Consider the following 22,996-nt stretch of genomic DNA (forward strand, 5'->3'; position numbering starts at 1 on the left):
CATAGTGTGTAGAATTGACTGACACTGTATGGCACTGATGTTTCCATCGGTAGCGAAATCACCATTAAACAGTCTAAAAAACATCATTATGGCGTCAACGTTGATTCTTTAATACTTAAATCAACTTCTGTGTCCTTGATGGCTTTATTTGGTCTGGTATTCTCTAGTTTATACGTTCACTGCTTGAAAGCTGCTGCTGTGTTGTCACAATGGTCATGTAGGATCTCATTTTCTGCTGAAAACGTGTTCTTTGCACTTTCTCTTTCTCTGCTTCATTCAGGGACTGAATGTCTCCACACAATCAGAAACATGCAGTCCTATTTTTTTCAGCTGTCACAGACTAGCTTCTGTTTTCAAACTCATTTTATATTACGAACAGCAGAGCAGCGTGCTGATGGAGAATCTTTTCCCTTACAACTTTTATCACACAAATAAAGACAACTGGACACATCTTGTATTAAAAAAAGTTGTACAGTCTCAATGAAAAACAAATTATAAGTATTTATTTTACAAAATCCATTTATGTTTCGCATCATTTGATACAGCACACATGAAAATGCATCATTTGAAACTATGTGCTTCAGCAGACACGTCACACAATATAAAGCATTTGTTTTGTTTCGTGTGGATTATGTTGAACGGCTGCAACCTCAGATATGTGAAGTGAAATTGATCATTATTATTATTTATTTATTGCTGTGAGTTAAAACTGATCATGTGATTCTTGGTCAGCTTGCATTGGCATCAATGTCCTGCTGTCCACCAGATGTCTTTGGGTGAGTGATTTCTTTTTTTTTTTGCTACGACACCCATTTGATTTGCATCTGTCACATACTAATAACGGGGCTTCTGTGGATGGTTGCAGTACTGATGGTAACATTACACCCTGTCGATTGGTAAATGCTCTTTGTCAGGCAGTCACACACACACACACACACACACACACACACACACACACACACACACATACACACCTGAGGTTTTCTGCTTTTGAGGGTTGTGTCTGTTTGTTATATGATTCTTTGCTCTCTCCTACAAAATCACATCTTACCTGCTTACCTGCACCTTTGCTATGTTGCCCTGTTATGTCGCTCCATTCATGACAACGGCACCATTCAACAGTTTAACATTCTTATCTCAGAAAATACTGTATTGACAGGTGAGACATGGCCCTGATTGAATTGACCTGAGATTACGTGGTGACATTAAATCTACCCTGCAGATTCTTTAGTCCAAGTATTAGTGGATTATTGTATTTTTGTCCAGAGGTGGAGGTCTTTTACTGCGTTTGGTTTACGTTGTTTGTTAGAATCTTATTTGGATGTTAAAATTACAAGAATCTCTCGCTCTTATTTGCTTTCAGATGTTTTAACCCCAAGACTTTCACGAACTGGAAGGCTAACATACATACCATGTGCTTGAGTCCTGCTCATGACCTGCTCTCTCTTTGATATTGCTTTCTTTCCTTTCTTGCTAAATTGCTCTTCACTGTGTCAAATAAAGCAGAAATGCATAAAATTAAAGCTTAAAAAAACGTCCAGTCAAATGTGAGCAGGACTGAGCGAAAATACACAAAAAGCAACACAGAGTCCCACAAACAGGCATAAAGACAGAACAGAAACGTGTACATGCTTAAAAACCATACAATAAAAAAATAAGTAGCGTATCTTTGAATGGTAATAAAAGGAATTCTGAGCAGACGTTCTGCGGCAAATAGACACCACGTAGAGTTCTGATGTTGCCGTGTTTTTTTACCATCAATTTTATACAAAGCATAGCCCTTATATAGCGGAGGAGTGCATTTCCTTCTGTCCACCGCCTCTTGTTCCTCTTTGCGTGGACGAAACACTTTTGAAATATCTTTTAGACAGTCTCGTTTTGGCACAGTGACTTTTCATGGCGCTCTCCTCAACCTGCTGACATTTAGTGCTTTTGCTTCTCCCATTCCTTTCCTCCTGTTCTGATCTGAACACATTTTCCTTTTAGTCCACATGTACAGTTTATGTAAATATGGACTATATGCATGTTGTATAAGAGCCTAATTCTGTGAGGTTTCTGGGAGGAGATATTGCTAGGAGTGAGCTCATTGATCTGGAGGAGGAGGCAGCGTCATTGTGTGTCTCTCTCACTGTGTTTTCCCAGTCACACCTTTCTTTTGCACGGCCGCCGATGCCGACGCCTCCCCACAGACCTCCCCATCACTGTCCGCCCCTCGCTCTTTCTCCTCATCCCAGTAGTCGTCGTCCTCCTCCTCCTCTTCCTCCTCGACAGTCGACTCATATGTGGCCTTCTCTTCTTGCTTGATGGCCTGAATGGCGGGAGGAGCAGCGGCGGCGGCACTGTCCCCCGAGTCACTGCTGTCCTCAAAGGCCTCTGGGTTTTCTAGCATCTCCCTGATCAGTGGAGGCATGGGGCCGGGGATCTCAGTCTTTAGTGTGATGGCTCTTTCTGCACCTAAAAGCAAATGCACATGTATTTAGTTAATGGTTAGTATTCACACAACCCACATTTCTCACTTTTTAAAGTGAGTAATTAAAAAAAGATTGTTACATTTGAGGAAAACAATGCCTCTCCACTGTCATGATCTTCAGATGATGGTACCTTCCACCTAATAGAACTATTTTGCATTTATGATTTGCAAATACAATGATATTAGGTGAGCTTTATTTCTCAATAAATAACAAGCCATTTTGAAATGAAAACCTTGAAACCAGATGTCAGTGGTGAAGTTGCTTTATTATTTTGCTTTATTATTTTCAACCAGCTGTCACCTAAAAAGGCCTCAGTATTGTTTGAAATTTGTTGATAATTTTGATGCCTGAGTTTTTTAGTTTTTCTTTTTTGATACCTTACCTTGAGAAACATATTTTAGACTAAACATAGTCTAAAATTGACAAAGATTTTCTTTAAATCAAAGAATAAGTAAAAATTAATACTTTACACTTGTCAATACTTTGGACACAAAAGAGTTTTGTCTGATACCAAGACCTTTTTCTTAATTTCTGAATATGATATGTGAAACTGCGGCTAACCTTTGGTGCTGATTCCTCTAAGGTCTGTGACTTTCATCAGCATGCGGGGAAACATGTGAGGCTTGTTTGGGCGTCGGCGACGGGTGTAAATCTTCAGAGCTTCTAGCAGAGGCTCCTGCAGCTTGTCTACCTTCTGGGGCTCTTCCAGGTCCATACGATCTGAGAGAGCAAGTACAGATTTGAAGAGGTAAGAAAATGCTAGCAGTCTGTTATCCACCTGACAAGATGACAGCGAGGCAAAAGCTGGAAGCTACTGGCTGATAGCTTCATTAAGAAACGACAACAGTCGCCAAGATTTACCTCCGCAGATGAGGCAGATGGCACTGAGGAGGCCCGTTTCTGTGTCGTCCATCTCCAAAGGCAGCAGCTGACCAGCGAAGGCAAACACCAGGTCTGTGAGTGGGCCAAAGCCAGCGTTATGCATCTGGGTTCTGTTGAGAGTCAGGCCATCTGAGAAGGTCATTGTGTCTTGTTCTGGGGTGTAGCGAGTGCATATCCTCAGCATCTAAGCAGGGGGAGAACAGGGTGAGACAGAAACGTTCAACAGGGTAAAATATTGATGAAATTCTGTCCAGAATAATTTCATGACGGCTGTCCAAAATCACATTTGAATGTTTCAGGCGCTGTTCGTATCAAAAAGTTAAGCAGCGTGACAAATGAGAAAGCGTTAGGGAGGTGGAAAAGGGTTGGAAGGGGAGGAGGTTATAGAGGAGGAGTAGTAGGAGCATGTGGTTGGTACCAGGATGTCCAGACATGCAGATTTGAGGAGGGTGATCTGGTCAGCGATGGTGAGCGTAGTGAAGCCTGGTAGCCGCTTGGCAAACTCCACAATCTTTATAATGCACTTAGTGGAGAGCTCACTGAACTTATCCCACAGGCCCAAGTCCAGCTGTACTCTGTGGTCAGCACTTGAATTCTGGGAGAGAGAAAGAGGGACACTTTTGTCTGTGTAGCTGTGCAGAGTCCATACTGTGTTTGTCATTCTGGCAAAGCGGTGAGCCAACTCTTGAGTGGAGTGTGTACGGGTGGATGTGATTGTACGTATAAGGAAAACTCACTGTGGTGTATTTTCCTAGTTGGCACAGAGATGGAAACGTCTCTTGGTGTGCTTTGCTGACTTTGTTCACCAGCTCTTCCAGTTCTCCGCTCAGCTCGTAGTTCTCTGGCAGCACCACCTCCTCCTTTACATCCTTCTTCTTTTTGTTCCTGTCATTACGCACTGCTACAGAAACACAAAGAACAGGTAGCAGATCTTAATTTTCCTTAGTGACACTGATACTCAATATTAGTATTGATTTCTACATCTTGATCCTGAATCCCATATTTTCTCGGACACTCACCCTCTTTGGACATGCCAACCTCAAAGCACTTCTGCAGCCTACAGTACTGACAGCGGTTGCGGGTCACTTTGTTGATTTGACAGTTCTTGTCTCGGTGGCAGGTGTACACCATGTTCTTTTGGATACTGCGCCGGAAAAAACCCTGAAACAGATCAAAAGAAAATGTCTTTTTGGCAAAAGATCAGCAAGATCCCTGAAAATATCTTTTACTTTTAAATTTCACAATATTCATAAAACAATGAGCTAAAGGGGAATGTACTGCATAAACATGTTGAACACATCTTCCTCAGTGATACAAGTTATAATTTCATTAAAGAAAGTTTTTTTTCCAGAGGACGCACAGGGTTGAGAGGCCATTTTTTACTGCTTCTTTCTTCAGTGCTAATATCAATAGCGGTGTCGGTATATAAACTGCAACAGCAACAGACAACATGCATTAACCACTTGTTGGCCATACATTGTTAATTTCTGCTACATTACAGTAATAATGTGCAGTATTGGTAAGAAAACACTAGAGGGCGGCTCAACAACAGCAGAGGTAACAACTCCATATGTCAGGCTCCAGCTGAGCATCTGACTCTCACTCTCTCCTTTCCAGCTGTTCACTTCATACATGTAAACTCTTGGTGTGTCTCTGTCTGTTTATCTTTACCTTGCAGCCCTCGCAGGAGCTCACTCCATAGTGATAGCCGGATGACTTGTCCTGGCATACGAAGCATGGCTTGTAGACACGAGGAGGAGGAGGAGGAGATGGGGAGCTGGGCACCATCTCTTCTGAGCTGGTGCTCTGGGTCTCCACCGCTGCAGAGAGAGAGAGAGAGAGAGAGAGAAGAAGCATTTAAACTCTCTTATTTTATCAGAGCATCTTGTTTACATAAAGTCTTTGAAAGCTAATACAACTGATTGAGAGAAGAGTGGTCAACAAACAACCCCCCAACCCCATGCAGGCCACTTCTTGGAGCCAGAAGGCAAGCTCAAAGGCAGACATTTTTAAGAGAAAAGGGAGGGAGGAGGGGGGCATTGCTGATTGACAGGGACTTAAAAGACACACAATTAGCTGATGGCCAGATGGCCCTGCTGATAAAATGCTGATTGGCAGCTGAGATTTGATTGGCTTCTCCATTTACTGGTGAGTGGGGGAGCAGCATACCTCTGTTGACTTTTTGACTGACATCTGAATTTTTGTATGTTTGTGTGTGTGTGTGTGTGGGTGAGAGAGAGAGAGGGAGAGAGAGAGAGCTCACATTTTTATTTGAAAGGCTGTCCAACCAGACCTGCCTATATACCTCCAGCCCCATGTGAACAAACAGAAGCGGGATGTTTATGAGACTCGGCTGTCTCCCTCTGTTCCTTCTCGCTGTCTCGCTAAAGAAAATGGCACACTGTATAACACCATTTGCTTGGGCCACAGGCAAAGTCATTCAACTGCTGCTAATGAAAACGTTCAGAGCAAACAATGTAAAACAGACGCAGCGACGAGCACGTCCAGCTGATTAAAAAACTGCGGATCCTTATGCTCAAATTAAAACAAAACAAGTAGAACAGCGACACGCCTGGCACACATTTAAAGGTGATGACTAAAGAACAACCAGATTCCTTCGAACATGCCTTTCAACTTTCACCTTCAGTCACCCCAACTTCACCTCCCTCTGCCCACTCCCACCCCCACTCCCTTGTTTCCTGGCCCTAAATTCCTCAGTGCAGGCTGGACAGGGTTTAATAGTTGCCCAGGCTCATAAGCGGCCCTATAAAGGTTGTGTCTGGGATGGGAAGGAGGCCCCCGGCCAGGCTGACGGCCTCTTTATTGGGATCCAGTCACCTTGGGCAGCTATTCACATCAACAGCTCCATCCTTGGATCCCTTCCTAGTAAAAATAAAGAATCCAGGGTCAAAACCCCAAAGTCACTGCCCCTCCTGTCACCTTCAATGGATAGCACAGGACTGAACCAAATGTGGCCCCCACCCCACCACAGCAACCCTACCCTGAACCCGCAGCTTGTCATTAACAAGAGTGGTAAGGTTTCAAAAAACAGAGAGGCAAAGGCACAAAGGAATAATCTAATAAAAACAGAGAGGGAAAAATGAAAAGAGAAAGAAAGGAGAGGAGGAGGTGAACGTGAGGACAGAAACTTCCCAGTGGCCGAGAGGTTAAATAAAAATCTTGACCATTTAACTTTGACCTTGACTTGAGAAGGCCATTACTAACTACATGTCCAGCAGCCGGTTTTAAAGTTCAAAAATGTGTTCAAATATGAGTGTCCAATTGAGTGTTACTTCATCCTAATGTGTTTCTGCTCAACACTTACAGCTGTTGTCCTTGTCATTAACAAATGAAGAAATAAAACAATGTTTTTAAGTGGATAATCATATATTTTGTATTTACCTTTAGCTAGTTTTGGTAATTGGTTTTGACACAGTTATATGTATGTGTGTGATTCTTATATGTTTCACTGGGAGCACCGTTTCTTTCACTTTCTTTCAGTGAGGAAATCTGAAATGGAAATTACAAAACACAACCAACTGGGATCACTGCGCACATACTGGTCATTAATTTTTTGATGACATGTGTGCATAAATTTGAAAATTTCTTTTGTTGTTTTAAAGTCCCAGTGTGTACATAAATATCATTAATGTCATTTATAACTTGTACACAGCAAATATAGATTTTCATCCCCTCTGAAAACATTGTAATTCAAACCAGATTTGTTGCACTGACAAACATGACATTGTTTCTTTATTTCCCACATTCAAATAATGACAAACAACTGGTGGGTGCAGCTTATGTTTAAACTGAATCATTCTGTGCTGCGGCCCGCTTTATTTTCTATAAATGCATTTTTCCCAGAAGGGGCATCACAGTTAATGATGTGTGCAGTCAATGACAGAAAGCCAGAACAAAACAGCAAGTGTCACATAAATGTATTAATGTTAATATGTCAGTAAGTTTTCAACCATAAAAACCGACCAAATTAGTTCAAGTGATTTTTTTTCTGGCAAAAGTGTCCAAACATTAATTTGTTCCAGGCCCAACAGCACATACAAAGTAGTAATGCATTATGATTATGATATATGATATGATTATTATATGATAGCTGCTAACTTCCAGTCTGTCACTTGTGAGAATTGTCTTATGTGATAGTAAATTGAATATCTTTGGGTTTAGGAGTGTTGGTGGTGCCATATAAGCAATCTGAAAACAACATGTTGGAAGTTTTTTCACTATTTTCTGACATTTTATAGGCAAAATTATTTGTCAGTTAATCTAAAAGGTAGTTGGAAGATTAATCGATAAAGACAAGGAAATGGTTAGTTGCAGCCGTTATGGTAAAGCTCACAGTTGAAATGATTATTTTTCTGGTCTGGCAGAGACTTCTTCTCCCAGAAAAGACTGCAAGTAAAACACAATGTTCTCCAGCAGTGAGTCAGTAGAACGTATTATGTTCCACACATGAGTTTATGAGTAAACAAAGATCTGCTTTGTGAGAAGGAGGTAAACACTGTTAATGTGTTCAGTTTTGGGGCATTAGAGCCCAGGTGTGGAAGGTGAGGAGAACGAGGCGGAGTTGAATTAAATGGCACTGTAATGTGATCGCTGTTTTCTGTTTATATAGTAACACTGACAATGTAAAAGTGGCCCTGAGAGAACAAGTGGAAAAATCGCTCCTGTTGAAACGGAGATACGGCATCTGGCGCCAGGAGAGAGGCAGTGACTGACATTGTCTGAGTGTGGTGAGAAAGGCTTGAGGAGGGACGTGACTCAGAGAAACATGACGGAGAGAGACAGGGTGAGAGACGCTAGGATGGAGGTAGAGAAAGGAGGGAGGAGGGAAGAGGGGGGGGGTTGGTGGCTCTACCTGGTGTGGAGAAAGAAGGAGACAAGCCAAAAACTGTCAGCAGCTGTCATCACCCTGAACTGAGCTCAGCCTCGGAGCCTTGGCAAGAAAAAAATACCTGCGTCTTCTTAACCTACAACTCACCCCTTAGCATGTCACAACATCAATCAGCACACCTCTATTGGACTCAGAAAAGACGACTCGACTCGTGTGAGTCAGATTCATCAGCCAAGTTGATACGTCTTCTGTGCAGGACTTCACATGCAATCTCAGCTATAAATCTTTTCATTTTAAACCTCAACTACTTACAGTGGAGACACAATACAAATCCATTTATAGGAATACGTTGGCAGAGCCTCTGTCACTTGATTATAGTGTTGCTATATATTACCTCACTTGATCTATACCTTTGTTTCTGTGTGTCTTTCCAACATCCCCCCTCTTCCATTTACTCAGTGTTTGTTGTCAGATCAACACGTCCCTGTTTAGACAACAGAAGCCCCTCTGAAAGCAGACACTCTCCTCATCAGCTCTGAGAGTCTTGAAACTCGGGAATGAAAGATTTCAGTCCTGAACAAATTTTACCAAACCTTCATATAAAATTTGGCAACATGGATACAGAAGCCGCTGCTGCTCTAAAAACAATCTGTGTCCCAAATCCATATTAATTGTATTATATACTATCTACTAGAGCTGCCATGATTAATCAATCGACAGAAAATTAATCTGCAACTATTTTAATAATTGCTTAATTGTTTTAGCCATTTTTTAAGCAAAAATGCCAAATATTAGCTTCCCAAAATGTAAAGATTTGCTGCGTTTCTCTGTTTTATTTTATTATTTTATTATTCTCTGTTTTATTTCATTGTAAACTACATATCAAAACAAGACATGTGAAGATGTCACCTTGGGCTGTGGAAATTTACAATGAGCATTCTCCAGAACAAAGTCAGGAAAAAGGCGGCACGTCATAGTTAAAAAAACAAAACAAAACAAAACAGCAAATAGAATCACTGAGAGCCTGTTGACTGTGAATAAATTCATCAAAAAGACCAATACATAACATAAGGTGATTTTTTTTGCAGTTTTTTAAACTATGGAGTGCTGCCTTTTTTCCTGACTTTGTTCTGGAGAATAGAGACACTGTTTTTTTAAGGGTATAGTCCAGGAGAAGTGCACCGGTTTCCTCAAACGAAGACATTTTTCACTATTATCTGCCCTTTTTAGAGACTAAACGATTAATCGCTTAATCAAAAAAATAATCAGTAGCTGCAGCCCTACTACTGTATACTTAATCATTTTATGCAAACAGGAAATGACAGTGTATTTGCATCATCGGACGTCAAACTATGACTTTAAAATGTCACTACCAACTAAACTTTTTTTTTAAAAACTGTAATGTGTTACTGGAGCTGTTTCACCAACATCCTCAATTAGATTTATTTTCTGTTAGGTGCCATTCCCTTTGTGCGCTGCAATAGTGTCCATCAGTACACTTAAAATCAAGTTTTTCTTAGTGTCCATACTGACTGTTTTGTGTGTACTTTTTCCAGTGAGAACATACTATATACTCAAAACCTGCTTAGAATTAGTGTGTAATTTGGATCTTGGACACATCTACGATTTCTCTAAACTTGTTGTATTTCTTCAGTCTTTTCCGAGAACATAAATGTGAAATTACATATGAAAATGAGCCTGTTTGAGCTTTTAGAATGCCAGAGCTGCTGTAAGCCAGTCTGTTTAGCATCTAGCTCTGATGAGGTAAGTTGGGGTGAGGAAACTGATGTTTCAGCAGGACTGATCCGTCATTCTGTGTTAACAAGTGCATGAGAATGAAAACACTGACTGAGGCCATGTGTCATTGAGCTGCGGTTTGTTTAAATTGCCTGAATGTACATACAGTCCACACACACGCACATAGAGTGAGTGTGTGGTTTGTTTCACACTGATATTGAAGGGGTTTTTTTTCCCCATCCCTCTCCGACTGGCTGCGTGGACGACGTAGTGTGACATATGCCCTGTAGAGTCTGCAGCCTGGCTCAACCTGCCAACATCGCACATCTCATTGAACTAGACTTTGGCCTGCAGGCTCCACAGAGCCTCACACTGGAGAGGAGTGGAGGGTAATGCTAAGGTATTTGGTTTCATTACAAAGAGTTTAGTAAGTCCTAAACTGTAGCTGTATTATGCGACGTATTTATTTTTCCTTTTCAAGCCAGATCAGGATTCTGAAAAATACTTTTTTAGACTCTGACAACTGTAAAACTACTAAACTAAACTTCAAATGACAACAAAGCCGCACTTTTTTGTGCTCTTTTGGATGATAAATTCAGTTTTTATGTAATGTCTCGCCTGACTGTCTCAATGTTCAGCAGCATACTGTGGAATGTGCGTGCACATGTGAATATGTGTGTGTGGGCTGCTGCAAGGGGCCATGGGTCGGCCAGACTTAGTGTGATAGTTTTCAGTGCGACTTTGAATACAACAACACTCACAGAAACAAACACGGCGAGGAGAGAAAGGGAGGAACACAGTGGAATGAGTATCAATTATTAAATAGCTGTAATAAAAAGGCTTGGCCAACTTGATTTCAAAGGGAAAAGTTAATGCAACTTGTAAATTAAATTCTGATTGTGTAACTTGGCCTGCAGTTTTATTTAAGAAATGCATTTGTCATACTTAGTTACTGTACTATGCTGTGATTCATGAGCACAAAAACTATGGTGGGGAGAGCTGCAACGTCAAATATGCTTAGTGAGTAATTACCACGACAGCAGGGAAGAGATGGGGGAGATCTGAGTGGCAATCCCTTTCATCAGCTGTTCTAAGTTCAATACCAGTGCCCCCCCCACCCCACCCTCCTCCTTCCCCTTCCCCTCTCCCCTCCCCCAGCTCAACCCTCACTAATAACCCTCTTCCCCCCTATGTCCTCTCCTGCCTTCCTGCCCTGGCAGGAGGAGGAGCCCTTCCTGTCATTGGCAGCGCCTTTTAAAGGAAAGGCTGTGAAAACCAGGCTACAGTCCAGGAGATGGCTCCATAAAAACAGCAGCACCAAACACTTAAAAAGGAGGCAGGGACACACACACACATACAAACACACACAAACACATACACACTTGCACAAGCTCACAAACAAAAACACAAATCCTGAATAAATCCTCAAACTTGCCACAGTTGTGACAACGTCCTGCAACCTCAGATCCACAATAGAAATTTGGGCCAAAAGAGCCAAAAGTAAATAATCAAGAAATCATGATTCACCCTCAACTGAGCTTCACAATGTGATCATGTCCAAGGCAAGGTTTAAAAAGAAAAACAGAAAACAACAATCATGTAATTTTTTTTTTCTACCATGGTCATGGAGTTGAGCTTTGTCTGAGGAGTGTGGGGGCAGGAGCATTTATGGGACAGGTTGTTAAATCTGGCTTTGTCCCTCCCATTCATCATCATACATACAATACACCCTTTCTTTTTTATGACACCCAATAAATCCCAGCTTTCTATTTTTGCCTTTTTTTTGATATTACATAGTCAGCTTCCACCTCTAGACTTGGCACCCTGAAGATATCACTGATGTGGGAGACACCTAACATGACTTCAACAAAAACAACTGCCAGCAAAGTAAGTGGCTTTTAGCATTCAGGCAGGTACTCTTATGCACATATTGTTCAAAGATTACACATAACCATCATGATGTGAAGAGATTTTTAGTTTGTTAGTCTTGTCAAAAATCTTGTGAAAACATGTTTTGTCAGCGAACCCACAACTCTTCTACTGGTGTGTGGTGTAAATATAGGATATTTGACAAATGGTTTAGCAGACATATCAGACACACTAATAACTCATCAGAATCTTCAAAGGATAAACTCAGGCAAAGTCAACGTGGTGTGCTGGAGACATGGCTGGAAGCTGTAGCAATCAGAGACAAGCTGGAACTTGACTGAACCTCACAAGATGTTGGTTTCACTTAGTCACCGATCAGCAGCCTGAGATTGTATCTGTTCCTGTAAATTTCATGAGAGCACTGCAATTGGAAAAATATTTGATTACAGACATTGTCTCAGCTCAGTGAAATCTACGGCTCAACTATAACCTATTTGTCATATGCGCATTCCCACCAGATGAGTCTGTAGGCGTTCAGAGTGAAAGGTGAATGCTGTAAGTTAACGTGCAAACTATAACCTGATTACCGCAAATAACCAAATCAAGGTAATAATTTGATTAAAGCGTTTGCATGATGCGCAGTAACTAAATTATATGACACGACGTGATTTGTTTCATAATCTTGTTTATGATCGGAGAGATGTGAGGGAGGCTGCCTAAAGGAAATGCCACCAAATAAAAAAGAGAAGAAGAGAAGAAAAATTGAGCAATTCTGTTTTGTTCATATTCTTTTCTATGTTGATGAATTCACAAAACACCTGAATGCAAATGATTTTCCTTGCAGGGTTGGTTGTAACCTGAAACCTCCTTTTTTTCCTACCACAACCACCACCACTAGCCATTTCAGTGTTTGTGTACAGGAACAGTGCTTTGTTCACTCTGTGACTTTTCATTTTCATTTTCTCTGAATAAAATCACCAGAGGAAATCAGACTAACATGCAGACAGGCATTTGCGGTTACATACATGTAATTATAAAGATTGACAAGTAATCTAGCAGGTCTGTTAATCATCTGAGATGATGAGACATCACACACACTGACTGAACTTGAATTTTCAGGTTCATAGAGGCAGTTAAGGTGCCCGGAGTAGTTTCTTTCTCACCAGTGGTGAGACAGTGACAGTGTTAAGGGAGGATAACCTGCAGGCATCAGAATGCTCTGCCAGCCAGATTACCAAATTTTATAAGAGTCTTGTGATAAGAGAACCGCAGCATACAGACACACTCCCTAAAACTACTATCTTCAATCTCATAAATCAGGGAAATATTCTCTTTTCTTTATCAGCATTGTATTATAGTTAACTTTTCTCCTCTGATGTGGTGATATGGTGGTCCAGGAGCATTGTGAAACTAGCTTTGAAGAGAAAGAGAGATTATCACTGAATGAAGAGGAGAGCATTTCCCCTCAAGGCCTGAAACACCAAGATACAAAGAGTTACGGGGGCGGGGTGGTTTAATCCCAAATCCAACTTCATCCCTCCACTCTTCTTTCAGCTCTCATCTCTTTTCACTGCCATTCCCCTACACAGCACCTAATCTCTTAATTGAGCCTTTGTGATTGTAATTGAATCATTAAAAGCTCTTGGTTACACAACACAAGGCATGTAAAATGAGAATAAGAAAGAATAAACACACATTATTGCTGGGAGGAAAACACACACACACACACACTGATACACACTACTGGAAAGGGAAGATCAAGTGTAGAAAAGAGAGAATCTTCAAAAGAGGAGAGAAACAAATGTCACATAGGAGAAACTCTTCCCCCGCACAGTGACAGAGAGAGCGGACAGACTTCGGCATGTCCCCGCTCCCTTTAATGCCTCCTGACGTTGAAACAAAGGAAGGCAGAGAGGTGCTGAACTGCCTCTCACATAAAAAAACACAGGAAAGGATGACCCTCCCTCCCCACCACCACCACCTCCTTCACACACACACACACACACACACACAGACAGAGGACAGAAAGCGCGTGTCAAAAAGACCAAAATGCTCTCAGGAATTTAGAGCTGCAGTGTCCAACAGTATGTGTTCACTGGAAGAAATACTGAAAAAGCAAACTAATCACCTTTTTTTCACTTTCCAGTGAGAGCTGCTGATCAACTACGCAGCAGTTCATTGGATTATGCACAATAAGGAAACAAATCATAGCTGTGTACGTGTCAGATTAGCTAATACAAGATTGGCATGGTAATAAACCAAAGGTGTCAATGTTAAAGAGTCAGAGATTGATTATTTTGTTGAGAAGGTGGAAAATAAAAGAAAGGTGATGACATATTTACTTGGACGTCCACAGTGGCAGAAATGACTATAATATTGTATGTTTTAAATTTAAAATCCTTAAAAACAACAGCAACAGGATATGCCTGCAACTAACAATTTTTTTCACAAGGTAATGTCTTCAAATGTTTTGGCCAACCAACAGTCCCAAACCCAAAGATATTCAGATCACATGATATAAAACAGACAAAAGCAGCCAATCATCATCATCTAGAGCTGCAATGATTAGTTGATCGACGGCAACTATTTTGACAATCAATTAATGGTTTTATTAGTCTGTCAAGCAAAAATGCCAAATGTTCTTTAGTTTCAGCTTCTCAAATGTGATGATTTGCTGTTTTTCTTTGTCATAAACAGCACTAGTTAAAAGTTTGGTCACACTTTGTCATTCAAGGGAACAGGAAGTTGTGTCCTTAATATTTTAATGTATATGTGTGTGTGTGTATATATATATATATATATATATATATATATATATTAAGGGTTTGGACTGTTAGGCAATCAAATGAATTGAGGACATTACTATTTTCACTATTTTGTTGTATTTTGTTGACTTTAATTTAGAAAATAATCAGCAGATTAATCAATAATGAAAGTAATAGTTGCCGCTCAAATCATCACATTGGAGAAGAGAAATGTTGTGAGTTTTTGCTTGAAAAATTATTTAAACAATTGACCATCACTATTGATTATCAAAATAGTTGCCAATTATATTTCTGTCAATCAACTAATCAATTATAAAATTTCAAAACTTCTGCAATTTGCCAGCCCAGTGTCATGTTTAAAGCTAAAAACTAGATGTGTTTGAAAAAGGAAAGTAAAAGTAGAGATGTCAGAGGTGAGTAACACGTCAGTAACACTTCACAGTGTTACTTTCCATCAATGTTTAGAAGTTATTTAGAAACAGAAACCATGAAAAAAAAACCCCGGTCAGGCAGGAAACATCTTTGTGGTTCTTTCATTCTAAGCAGAAAAAAAACAATTGTACATGTGCAGTTTCTTGACTGATACTAAACCTGCAACCTGCACAACTAAAAAAAAAAAGTATATGAAGAAAACATGATTAATGAACATTTGTGGACATTTGTCTTTTAGGCTGGCATCTGGCGAAGCTCCTTAGCAAGTTGAAACAGGCCCTGCTGTGGTGTTTGTCATCCTGACTGCTCATCCATCTTCATTAGCGAGCACTGTGGACTTGACAGTGCTTGATGCCTCAGTATCTGCATGATTACTGAAGATAAATAGACTTGAGGTGCTCAGATTTGACATCGCAAAGCATTTGAGCACAGTGGAGAGAACATTTTGAAAAGAAAAAAGAAAAGAGTTCGATGACACATACGAATAGATTTCAGCAAGTCGACTTCTATAGATAGATAGAGTCAATGTTTGATTTTCCGAGCCACAGCACAAGGAAAAACCCGCAAAGCCAAATGTAATCAAAGAGTCTGAAAATGGACTCCATGACAATAACAAAAGGTCCGCTTATTATTTCACCAGAGAGAATCTATTCTTCTCATTTATCTTTGCAGTGTTTGTCTGTGTGACTGTTCCTGTGTGGCCGTTGGGTTTTCTACACTGTATCTTGATACCTGATGCAATCTGTGCCTTGTCTGCTTTGGTCTTTTGAGGAGCTGTCAAAAGAATGTCTAGCCTGTGGAGTTGGGAAACAGGGAGTGCTTATATGACAATTGATTCATACTGTATTTTCAACAATTGGTCATTCCTGAAGTAATCTTTTCCTTTGAAGAAAATTGCTCAAATGAATTGTAGCTTTGAGTAATTTCCTCCAATTACAGAGATGTCGGCGCAAATCAAGTCAAATATTGCTCATACGGTAAAATGATTAAGAGAGAGAGCTGCTGCACACATCTGGGTGTAAATTGTCTTCATTTCTGTATTGTAAATTATCTCTTTGTAACCATGACTTTATTGGCCACATTGGAACCATGTGATTTCAAGGCCCATTTGCCTTCAATCTGTCAAAGCTGTTTCTGTTTGGACGTCGCTTGTTGTTTTCTGGACACATCGCCAGGTCAGGTCCCGCATTGTTTAAAAGAGCTGTCAGTCATGTGAAGTCATTCATAAAGAAAACAAACACGATGATGTATAAATATGCACTCCCCAACTCACTCGCTCACACCCACAAAGCGCGCTAAGCACATAAACAAACAAACTGCAGGGTGAGAATGAGTGCATAAGAATCGAAAGGAATCCGACTCTTCCTGTGGAGAGAGCTCAGTGATAACAAAACCAGGACTCTGATAAGAACACACACACACACAGACACACACACAGAGACACACACACACACACACACACACACACACACACACACACACACACACACACACACACACACACACACACACACACACACACACACAATCACTCACACAGCTGCTCTTTCCCAGTCTGATGGGCATGCAGGATGATGAGATAGATAGACCGAGTACTCACACTGAATGCTGCCGGTCCCGGCCCAGGCGAAGGGGTCCAGGCCGGAGAAGTAAGGGGTGGCCTTGCTTAGCATGCAGGAGCCTTGTCCAGACACATCAAAGAGGGGCCGCGGGGCCAGCCCCAGAGCCTCCATACAGTCAAACATGCTCCTCTCAAATCACAGCAACACAACTACAGTCTTCTGCTATTGCTCTGCGGGCTGAGCTGAGCTAACAGGAGAAAAGTGTGTAAAAGCTCAGAAGAAGCTGTGACTCAAAGTAACTTTATGCCCTGCTTGGCCCAGGTGTTCCTTGTCTGTCTGTCTGTCTTGGCCCCTGCCACTGCCCCCTGACCGCCTGTCCCGTCCCTTGCAGACTAAATCTTCTGAATGGACAAAATTCCTCCTCCTCTAGTTCTGTCTGGCTTATTTCTGCTCTACAACCCAAACTACTTTCACCCTCTCTGTTCTCAGATGCTTTCCTTGACTGCTGTAACTGATCTCAGCTCCCCTCTCGCCGGCTCTCTGGGCCTCTCACACTCCGCCACAGACACGGCCAACTATCTGCATGCTCTCTCAGCAGAGAGAAGGGGGGGTGGGGTCGAGGAAGAGGGAGAGGGAGGGACGTAGAGCCTGACCGGGTGTGTGCCTGGTCTCTGATTGGCCATGCAACCAATTTTCTCTCCCTCCCTGTTTTTCTCCTTCAAGTTCTCCAACCGGCCTCTTCATATTTCATATTCTGCAAATGAAAACAAACTACCTCGCCTCCCCTGCCTCCCTCATTTGACTCCTTTTTCCTCTCTTTCTTTTCCTGCACTTTAACTTTCTTTTTGTTCTGCCACAATAGGGAACATTGTCTCTCTCTCTCAAACAGTACAACTCTGCTACCTTCAGCAAAAAAAAAAAAAAATCGCAACTCCCACCTCGCAGAGACTGTTGGGAACTAGAGCGAGAGGTGCTGAGAGAGAGGTAATTTAGTGAGGGTGTCATTTGTGAATTTTCTCAGCTTTCTCTGTAAATGGACGCACTCCTGTGATTTCTGTGGAGGGACAGCAGGATTAAGTACCTCTCTGAGGTCTAAGTGGTCACAGGAACACACCTGCTAACACAATCCTGCAATTTTCCCAAAATTAAAATCCTAATACCAGAGTTAAATTGTATATGGTGTAAGGTTTTAAATCTAATGAAACAATGAACTGATAAGAACAAAATAACACAGAAAGAAATCCATCAAATGAAACAAAGATTAGAGTGTTTTACGGGTCCATTATTCCTTGATCATATCTGGAAAGAATGTGATTTGGTACTTGTATGAAAAATAGAGACACATTTTTTAGTCAATTATTAGAAGTCAGATAGTTTGTAGAGTTTATAAGCAGCTGCTGTCCCATTTAAATGTTTATTGATGATTGAATGTCTGCTTGTATGAATTGTATGCTTATGAGTTGCAAAATTTAACATTTTCCTTGTTTACCTGCTGTGCACTGAATAAAAGTATCTTTTTTGTTGCACTGGCATTGAATTGTAATTTGAGTTATTAGTGTTTAATGGTGTAATTAGTGTACTAATTGAATCTCTGTTATACCTATAATTGGTGCCAAATTACCTGAATCATTCCAGGAAACTTCTTGAAAATTTATTTGGAATTCACAGACCCTTAAAATAAAGTGTTACAGAAGAGAGAAAGAGAGGAAGAAAGAAGTGTTGCAGAGAAGAGAAAGAAAATAAGAAAATACATGAGCAGAACTTTATTCAAACTCATATATTAAAAAATAAATGAGAAAGAATACATATAGGGTCTGGCGGGCTTCTATTGGCTCCCTTAATTGGGTCGATTAATGAATAATTCACATTTTTGCTTTTGTTTCACAAATCATTCTCTCTCTTTCTCCACAGCCATCCACCCACTTGTATTGCATGAAGTTTTATTTGTCTCGTGAAGCTTCTCTCTCTCTCTCTTTCCATTTGGTCTTGGCATGTGCGGCTATCTAATTCAATTCTTTCAATCTGGTTCAAATGGATTCAGTTAGCCTCCTGGAGCTTATTGGATACTTGAGTCACACTGAAGTGCGACTCTGCTGCAGGCGAACCACACAGGCCTGGAGTCTGAATAGTTTGTATACTAGACAGCCTGGCTCTCCTCCCTCCCCTCCTTCCCTCGTTCAAGAGGGATGAACTCTGGAAGAAACCCCCACTGGGGCTCTAACCCCCCCCCCCCCCCCCCCCCCTACACACACACACACACACGCACACAGACTTCCCAACTTGTCCTGCCTGTGGCTTCATACGCTGTGTATTCTCATGTGTTACATTTTTCTATTTTCTTTGTTTTTCCCCCTTTGTTTGTTTGTTTGTTTGTATTTCACCCAACCCCCTGAATCCATTTCTTTATTTTTTGTACTTACCACCATGTGTAAGATAACGATATACCCCTTTCTGCTGTTTTTCCTTAAACTTTTTTTATAAATCTTTTGAGTTCTCTTCTAGAAACCCCCTGCTTCTCTTGTTTTCAGTGAGTAGAGTTTTTACCTGTCTTTCACCATCATGGCCTGGCACACACACACACACACTCACACACACACACAAACACACATACACACAGTACAATGACACACTGCAGGGAGCAGAGCTGCACAATATCAGCCTGCTGGGCTCTCTCCACACCTTGAGACAATTACCCTCCCCGCCTCGCAGCACCCTGCCCCCTGTTGCTGCTTTGAGGAAAGAGACACACAAATGCAGGGGAATGTGAAGAAGAGAGAAAAAGTTGTCTCATTTTTCTTCACTTTTAACAAAACATAAGTTCACTCCCTCTCAGTAAGTTAAGCAAATTGCAGCTCTCTGCCTTTGAAACTTAAAACACGGGACTCCCCGGCCAGCCGTGTCCCTTTCTCCTTCTCCTTCTCTCTCTCGCTCTCTCTCTCACACACACACACACACACAACTTGTAAGAGGAGCGAGTCACATTACAAGTATTCACAATCAGGTTCTTCAGCTATTCATCCTGTCGTCATGTCTGACACAAACACACAGAGCTGAACAATGGCCTCTCTCTCTCTGTCTGTCTCTCCACCAGCAGCTCCTCCATCTCGGCCGCAGATATTTGCACAAAGTCTCACTGCGGTCATCAGCGAGCGCACAAATAAGTCACAAATGTGAGGCAAGCAGCGCGAGACCGCTGGTTTGTGATATTCATGGGTGTTGGAATGTGCAGCCTACAGAGTGGCAGTGTGTGTGTGTTTGTGCGCATGTGTGTGTGTGTTCAGACGCACAATTATGTGTGTATGTGCTTAAACAGAGTGCCTGTGATGACAGACACAAAGAAAAACACACAAGCCCCGCTCTGTGCCTTTAGGTTCAAGTTACTAATATCACACTGCACACAGACACACACACACACACACACACACTCTAAACATTACAAAGAACAAGATGTGACTAGTACAGAAATTACCAAAGGACATTGTGTTCATTTTGGAAAAACACGTCTTTTCCTCATTATATCACTTTGGGGAGATTTTCTTTTCTTAGTTAAAAAAATGATTTCAGTGTTGACAGAATATTGATTTTAGACCTCATGATAAAAGACGAAAATACATTTTTCCTGAACATTGTGAGAAATATTTACTTATTCCTGAGAAAACCCAGAGATTGTATCACACATTTACACCAATTCCAGGAAACACCGGGTAGAAAACCTCTAGCCAAAAAGTGTGCTCTGCGTGTTCTTGCTAATTCCCGCTGCTATTATAGGAAAAGAAGAGAGAATTTACTGTATGATTGAATACACAGCAGGGAGCTTTTGATGTGGATATCCACTAATTTCAAGTCCAGGGATGTTTTGAGTTTCATCTCATTAGAGAACAAAGTACATTCTTCCACTCACACTGATTAGGACCTGGCTTGAATTAATTTGAAAATTCGACTTAAACCTCTACTGTAATTTTGTGTAATTTTGTTCACTTTGCACTAATGAGAGATAAGTAATTTATCGTAGCTTCACTTAATGGTAAAGAGTAGGCTGTCAGTCTTCCATACCGAAAATAATCAGTACTCAAAAACCATATCCGTGTGCAGCCACAACTATCAGTTTACATAGGAAATGATTTCCACATTTAATAAAAACCTCTTCAAATCTGATACATAAATGTATCAACTCATTTCCCACATTATGTGAAGAGCACGATGAAGATGTGATAAGATGAGAGGTGAAAAGATGTAAATGTCTCTTATTTAAGTGAGTTTACATTTTCTGTGTATGTTAACAGATATTAACAGTAACTTAAAGTAAGAATAAATATCTTGTGCTTGGTGTAAGCTCACACCTTACTACAGTGATGTAGAAGTGTACACTAAGTACACTCTGACATCACCTGTGCGTATAGTTACAGGCGTGAACTAACAAATTTCTCCTGTTGGTGACGTTTGGTGTGATCAGAAACAAAAAGCTTTTCAGCTCAGTTTTAAAACTTGTACTTTCACCAGACACAGGAAAACGCTTTCTGTTTCATAATAACATTTTTGGAAACTGAGAAATTAAGCTACTAAAGCCAGGAATTTCAACATCCGGAAAGTCATTTTTGAACCCAATGTATTGATCCACAAGTTGATCATCAACTGAAAGATACAGTATATTATTGTACTTTTGCACTATGGATCAATTAACCTATTTTTAAAACTTAGTGAATGCTGATTTAATGTATTTTTGGCAATGTCCAAATGTCACTGTAGCTGATATTTTTAAATTTTAATGTAATTTGCCTAATTCATTTATACATGTTGATCGTACACACATTTCCAGATTTCCTTCCTTCCTTTTTCAGAGAATCACACACACACACGGACACACAAGCCTCAACTGTCTTATCATTATAAATATAATTACCAAACAGACTGAACACAGAAAACACAGAAGATATAGTGTGTTATTACCAGTATTGGAAGTAACGTGTCACTGTATTTCCACTACTTTTGGAGATAACTAGAAATATAACCAATTACCTTTTCAAATTAAATAATGCAATTACAAGTACTGAAATTTAAATGAGCTCATTACTTTTGTCTTAGGTGAAAATAGTGGACAACTGCAGAGGACAGCAGACAAATGCAGCCTATTTCCTGGTTTTTCCAGTTTATGATTTAATGTCACCCGACCTCATGGTGGCACAAGTGAATCAATCAATCAGCATTAGACTAACTTAGCCCACACAATGACAGTTCAGGTAATGTGAGCTTGCTGTCCTGGAAATATGGACATTATTTTCCCCTTCTCGAGATCAAGGACAAAAATATACTGGTGAGTTGTAGTGTGTGTGCAGATGATCTATTATCTATTTGGCCTATTAGGATAAGAAATTACTGTCAAATGTCTGAGAAACAGTTGTTATTTCATTTTACACTGCCAAGAGTATTAAAACTGACTTGTGTAGTAGTGCTTGTTTTGAAGGCTTGTCAAGGCTACAATAAATATGCCTGTCAAAACATATCCATTGTGTTTTATTGTTCCACTACTTTCTTTCTGTCATAATGATAATGGGTACAATGATAGATAAAATTTGACAGTTGTCTTGTCCCACACTGTGCCACAGCAATACTAAAATAATATAGCTGTGTGCATTAATAAGAGCATTGAAGTAGACATTTAAAAGTAATGCAAAAGTTAGTCTCCCTTGTAATTAATTGCTTCTATATACAGTATTTGGTAAAGTAATTCAATTACTTTTGAGAGAAGTAACTAGTAACTGTAACTAATTACTAATTTTCAGTAACTTGCACAACACTGGTTATTATAGAAATAAGCTTTTAACTTGTATTTTTGATTATTTTAAAATGACGACACTGGTCTCATTGCTACCAGGAATTAAATAACTTTCAAAATCGTCAGTTTTATTCTAGACTTTTGTGACAATCTGCTCTTTCTTTGCTGTTGGCCTCTATTTTCAACTATACAATGCCATTAAATCTATAATAAAGAAGTGATATACAGATATACTGTATGTACCTGCCAGTCTCTGTGGGCCTCTTTCATCTGTAACGTGTGTTTACCCATATGGTCTATCCTGACTGACATAATGCCGTCCTTTATATCTCTCCGTCTGTCTGTATATGTAATAAAGTACCAGAGGCAACATGTCAAAGATGTAATCACATAGCTACTAGCCTGATGAACGATATGTTGCTATAGGCCCGAGACTCCAGAAACTGACTGGAGATCAACAGATAACAGCTGCTCAGTGAACACATTATCTATGTGAGCACAATGACACACACTCACACAGGCCCACACACACACACATAGATTGACAGGCGTGTTCAGCGTGTATTTGTACACTTGATGAACATCTTAACAGGGTATTAGGCACTTCATAAACTTGTCTCTGTGTGAAATGTTTCATTTGGACACTGCACAGTCTG

General features: G+C 40.5%; 1 protein-coding gene across 7 annotated transcripts in view; it reads right to left on the reverse strand.

Moving 5' to 3' along the window:
- Nucleotides 1-487: 487 nt before the first annotated feature.
- Nucleotides 488-22,996, reverse strand: part of LOC121894278 (retinoic acid receptor gamma-A-like) — a 51,273-nt gene continuing 28,764 nt past the window's right edge. For 6 of the 7 annotated variants that reach the window (XM_042406782.1, XM_042406776.1, XM_042406779.1 and 3 more), the window contains 7 exons: nucleotides 5,025-5,173; nucleotides 4,373-4,514; nucleotides 4,091-4,254; nucleotides 3,772-3,948; nucleotides 3,333-3,537; nucleotides 3,033-3,191; nucleotides 488-2,454 (listed from right to left, as the gene is read on the reverse strand). In XM_042406782.1, coding sequence (XP_042262716.1) covers nucleotides 2,126-2,454; nucleotides 3,033-3,191; nucleotides 3,333-3,537; nucleotides 3,772-3,948; nucleotides 4,091-4,254; nucleotides 4,373-4,514; nucleotides 5,025-5,173 — 1,325 coding nt within the window. In that variant the 3' untranslated portion in view covers nucleotides 488-2,125. Of the gene's footprint in view, nucleotides 2,455-3,032; nucleotides 3,192-3,332; nucleotides 3,538-3,771; nucleotides 3,949-4,090; nucleotides 4,255-4,372; nucleotides 4,515-5,024; nucleotides 5,174-16,605; nucleotides 17,150-22,996 lie in introns of those variants that run through there. The other variant, XM_042406783.1, reaches the window with a different exon arrangement.

The sequence above is a fragment of the Thunnus maccoyii genome, chromosome 3, assembly GCF_910596095.1.
Source record: "Thunnus maccoyii chromosome 3, fThuMac1.1, whole genome shotgun sequence".
Taxonomy (NCBI): Eukaryota; Metazoa; Chordata; class Actinopteri; order Scombriformes; family Scombridae; genus Thunnus; species Thunnus maccoyii.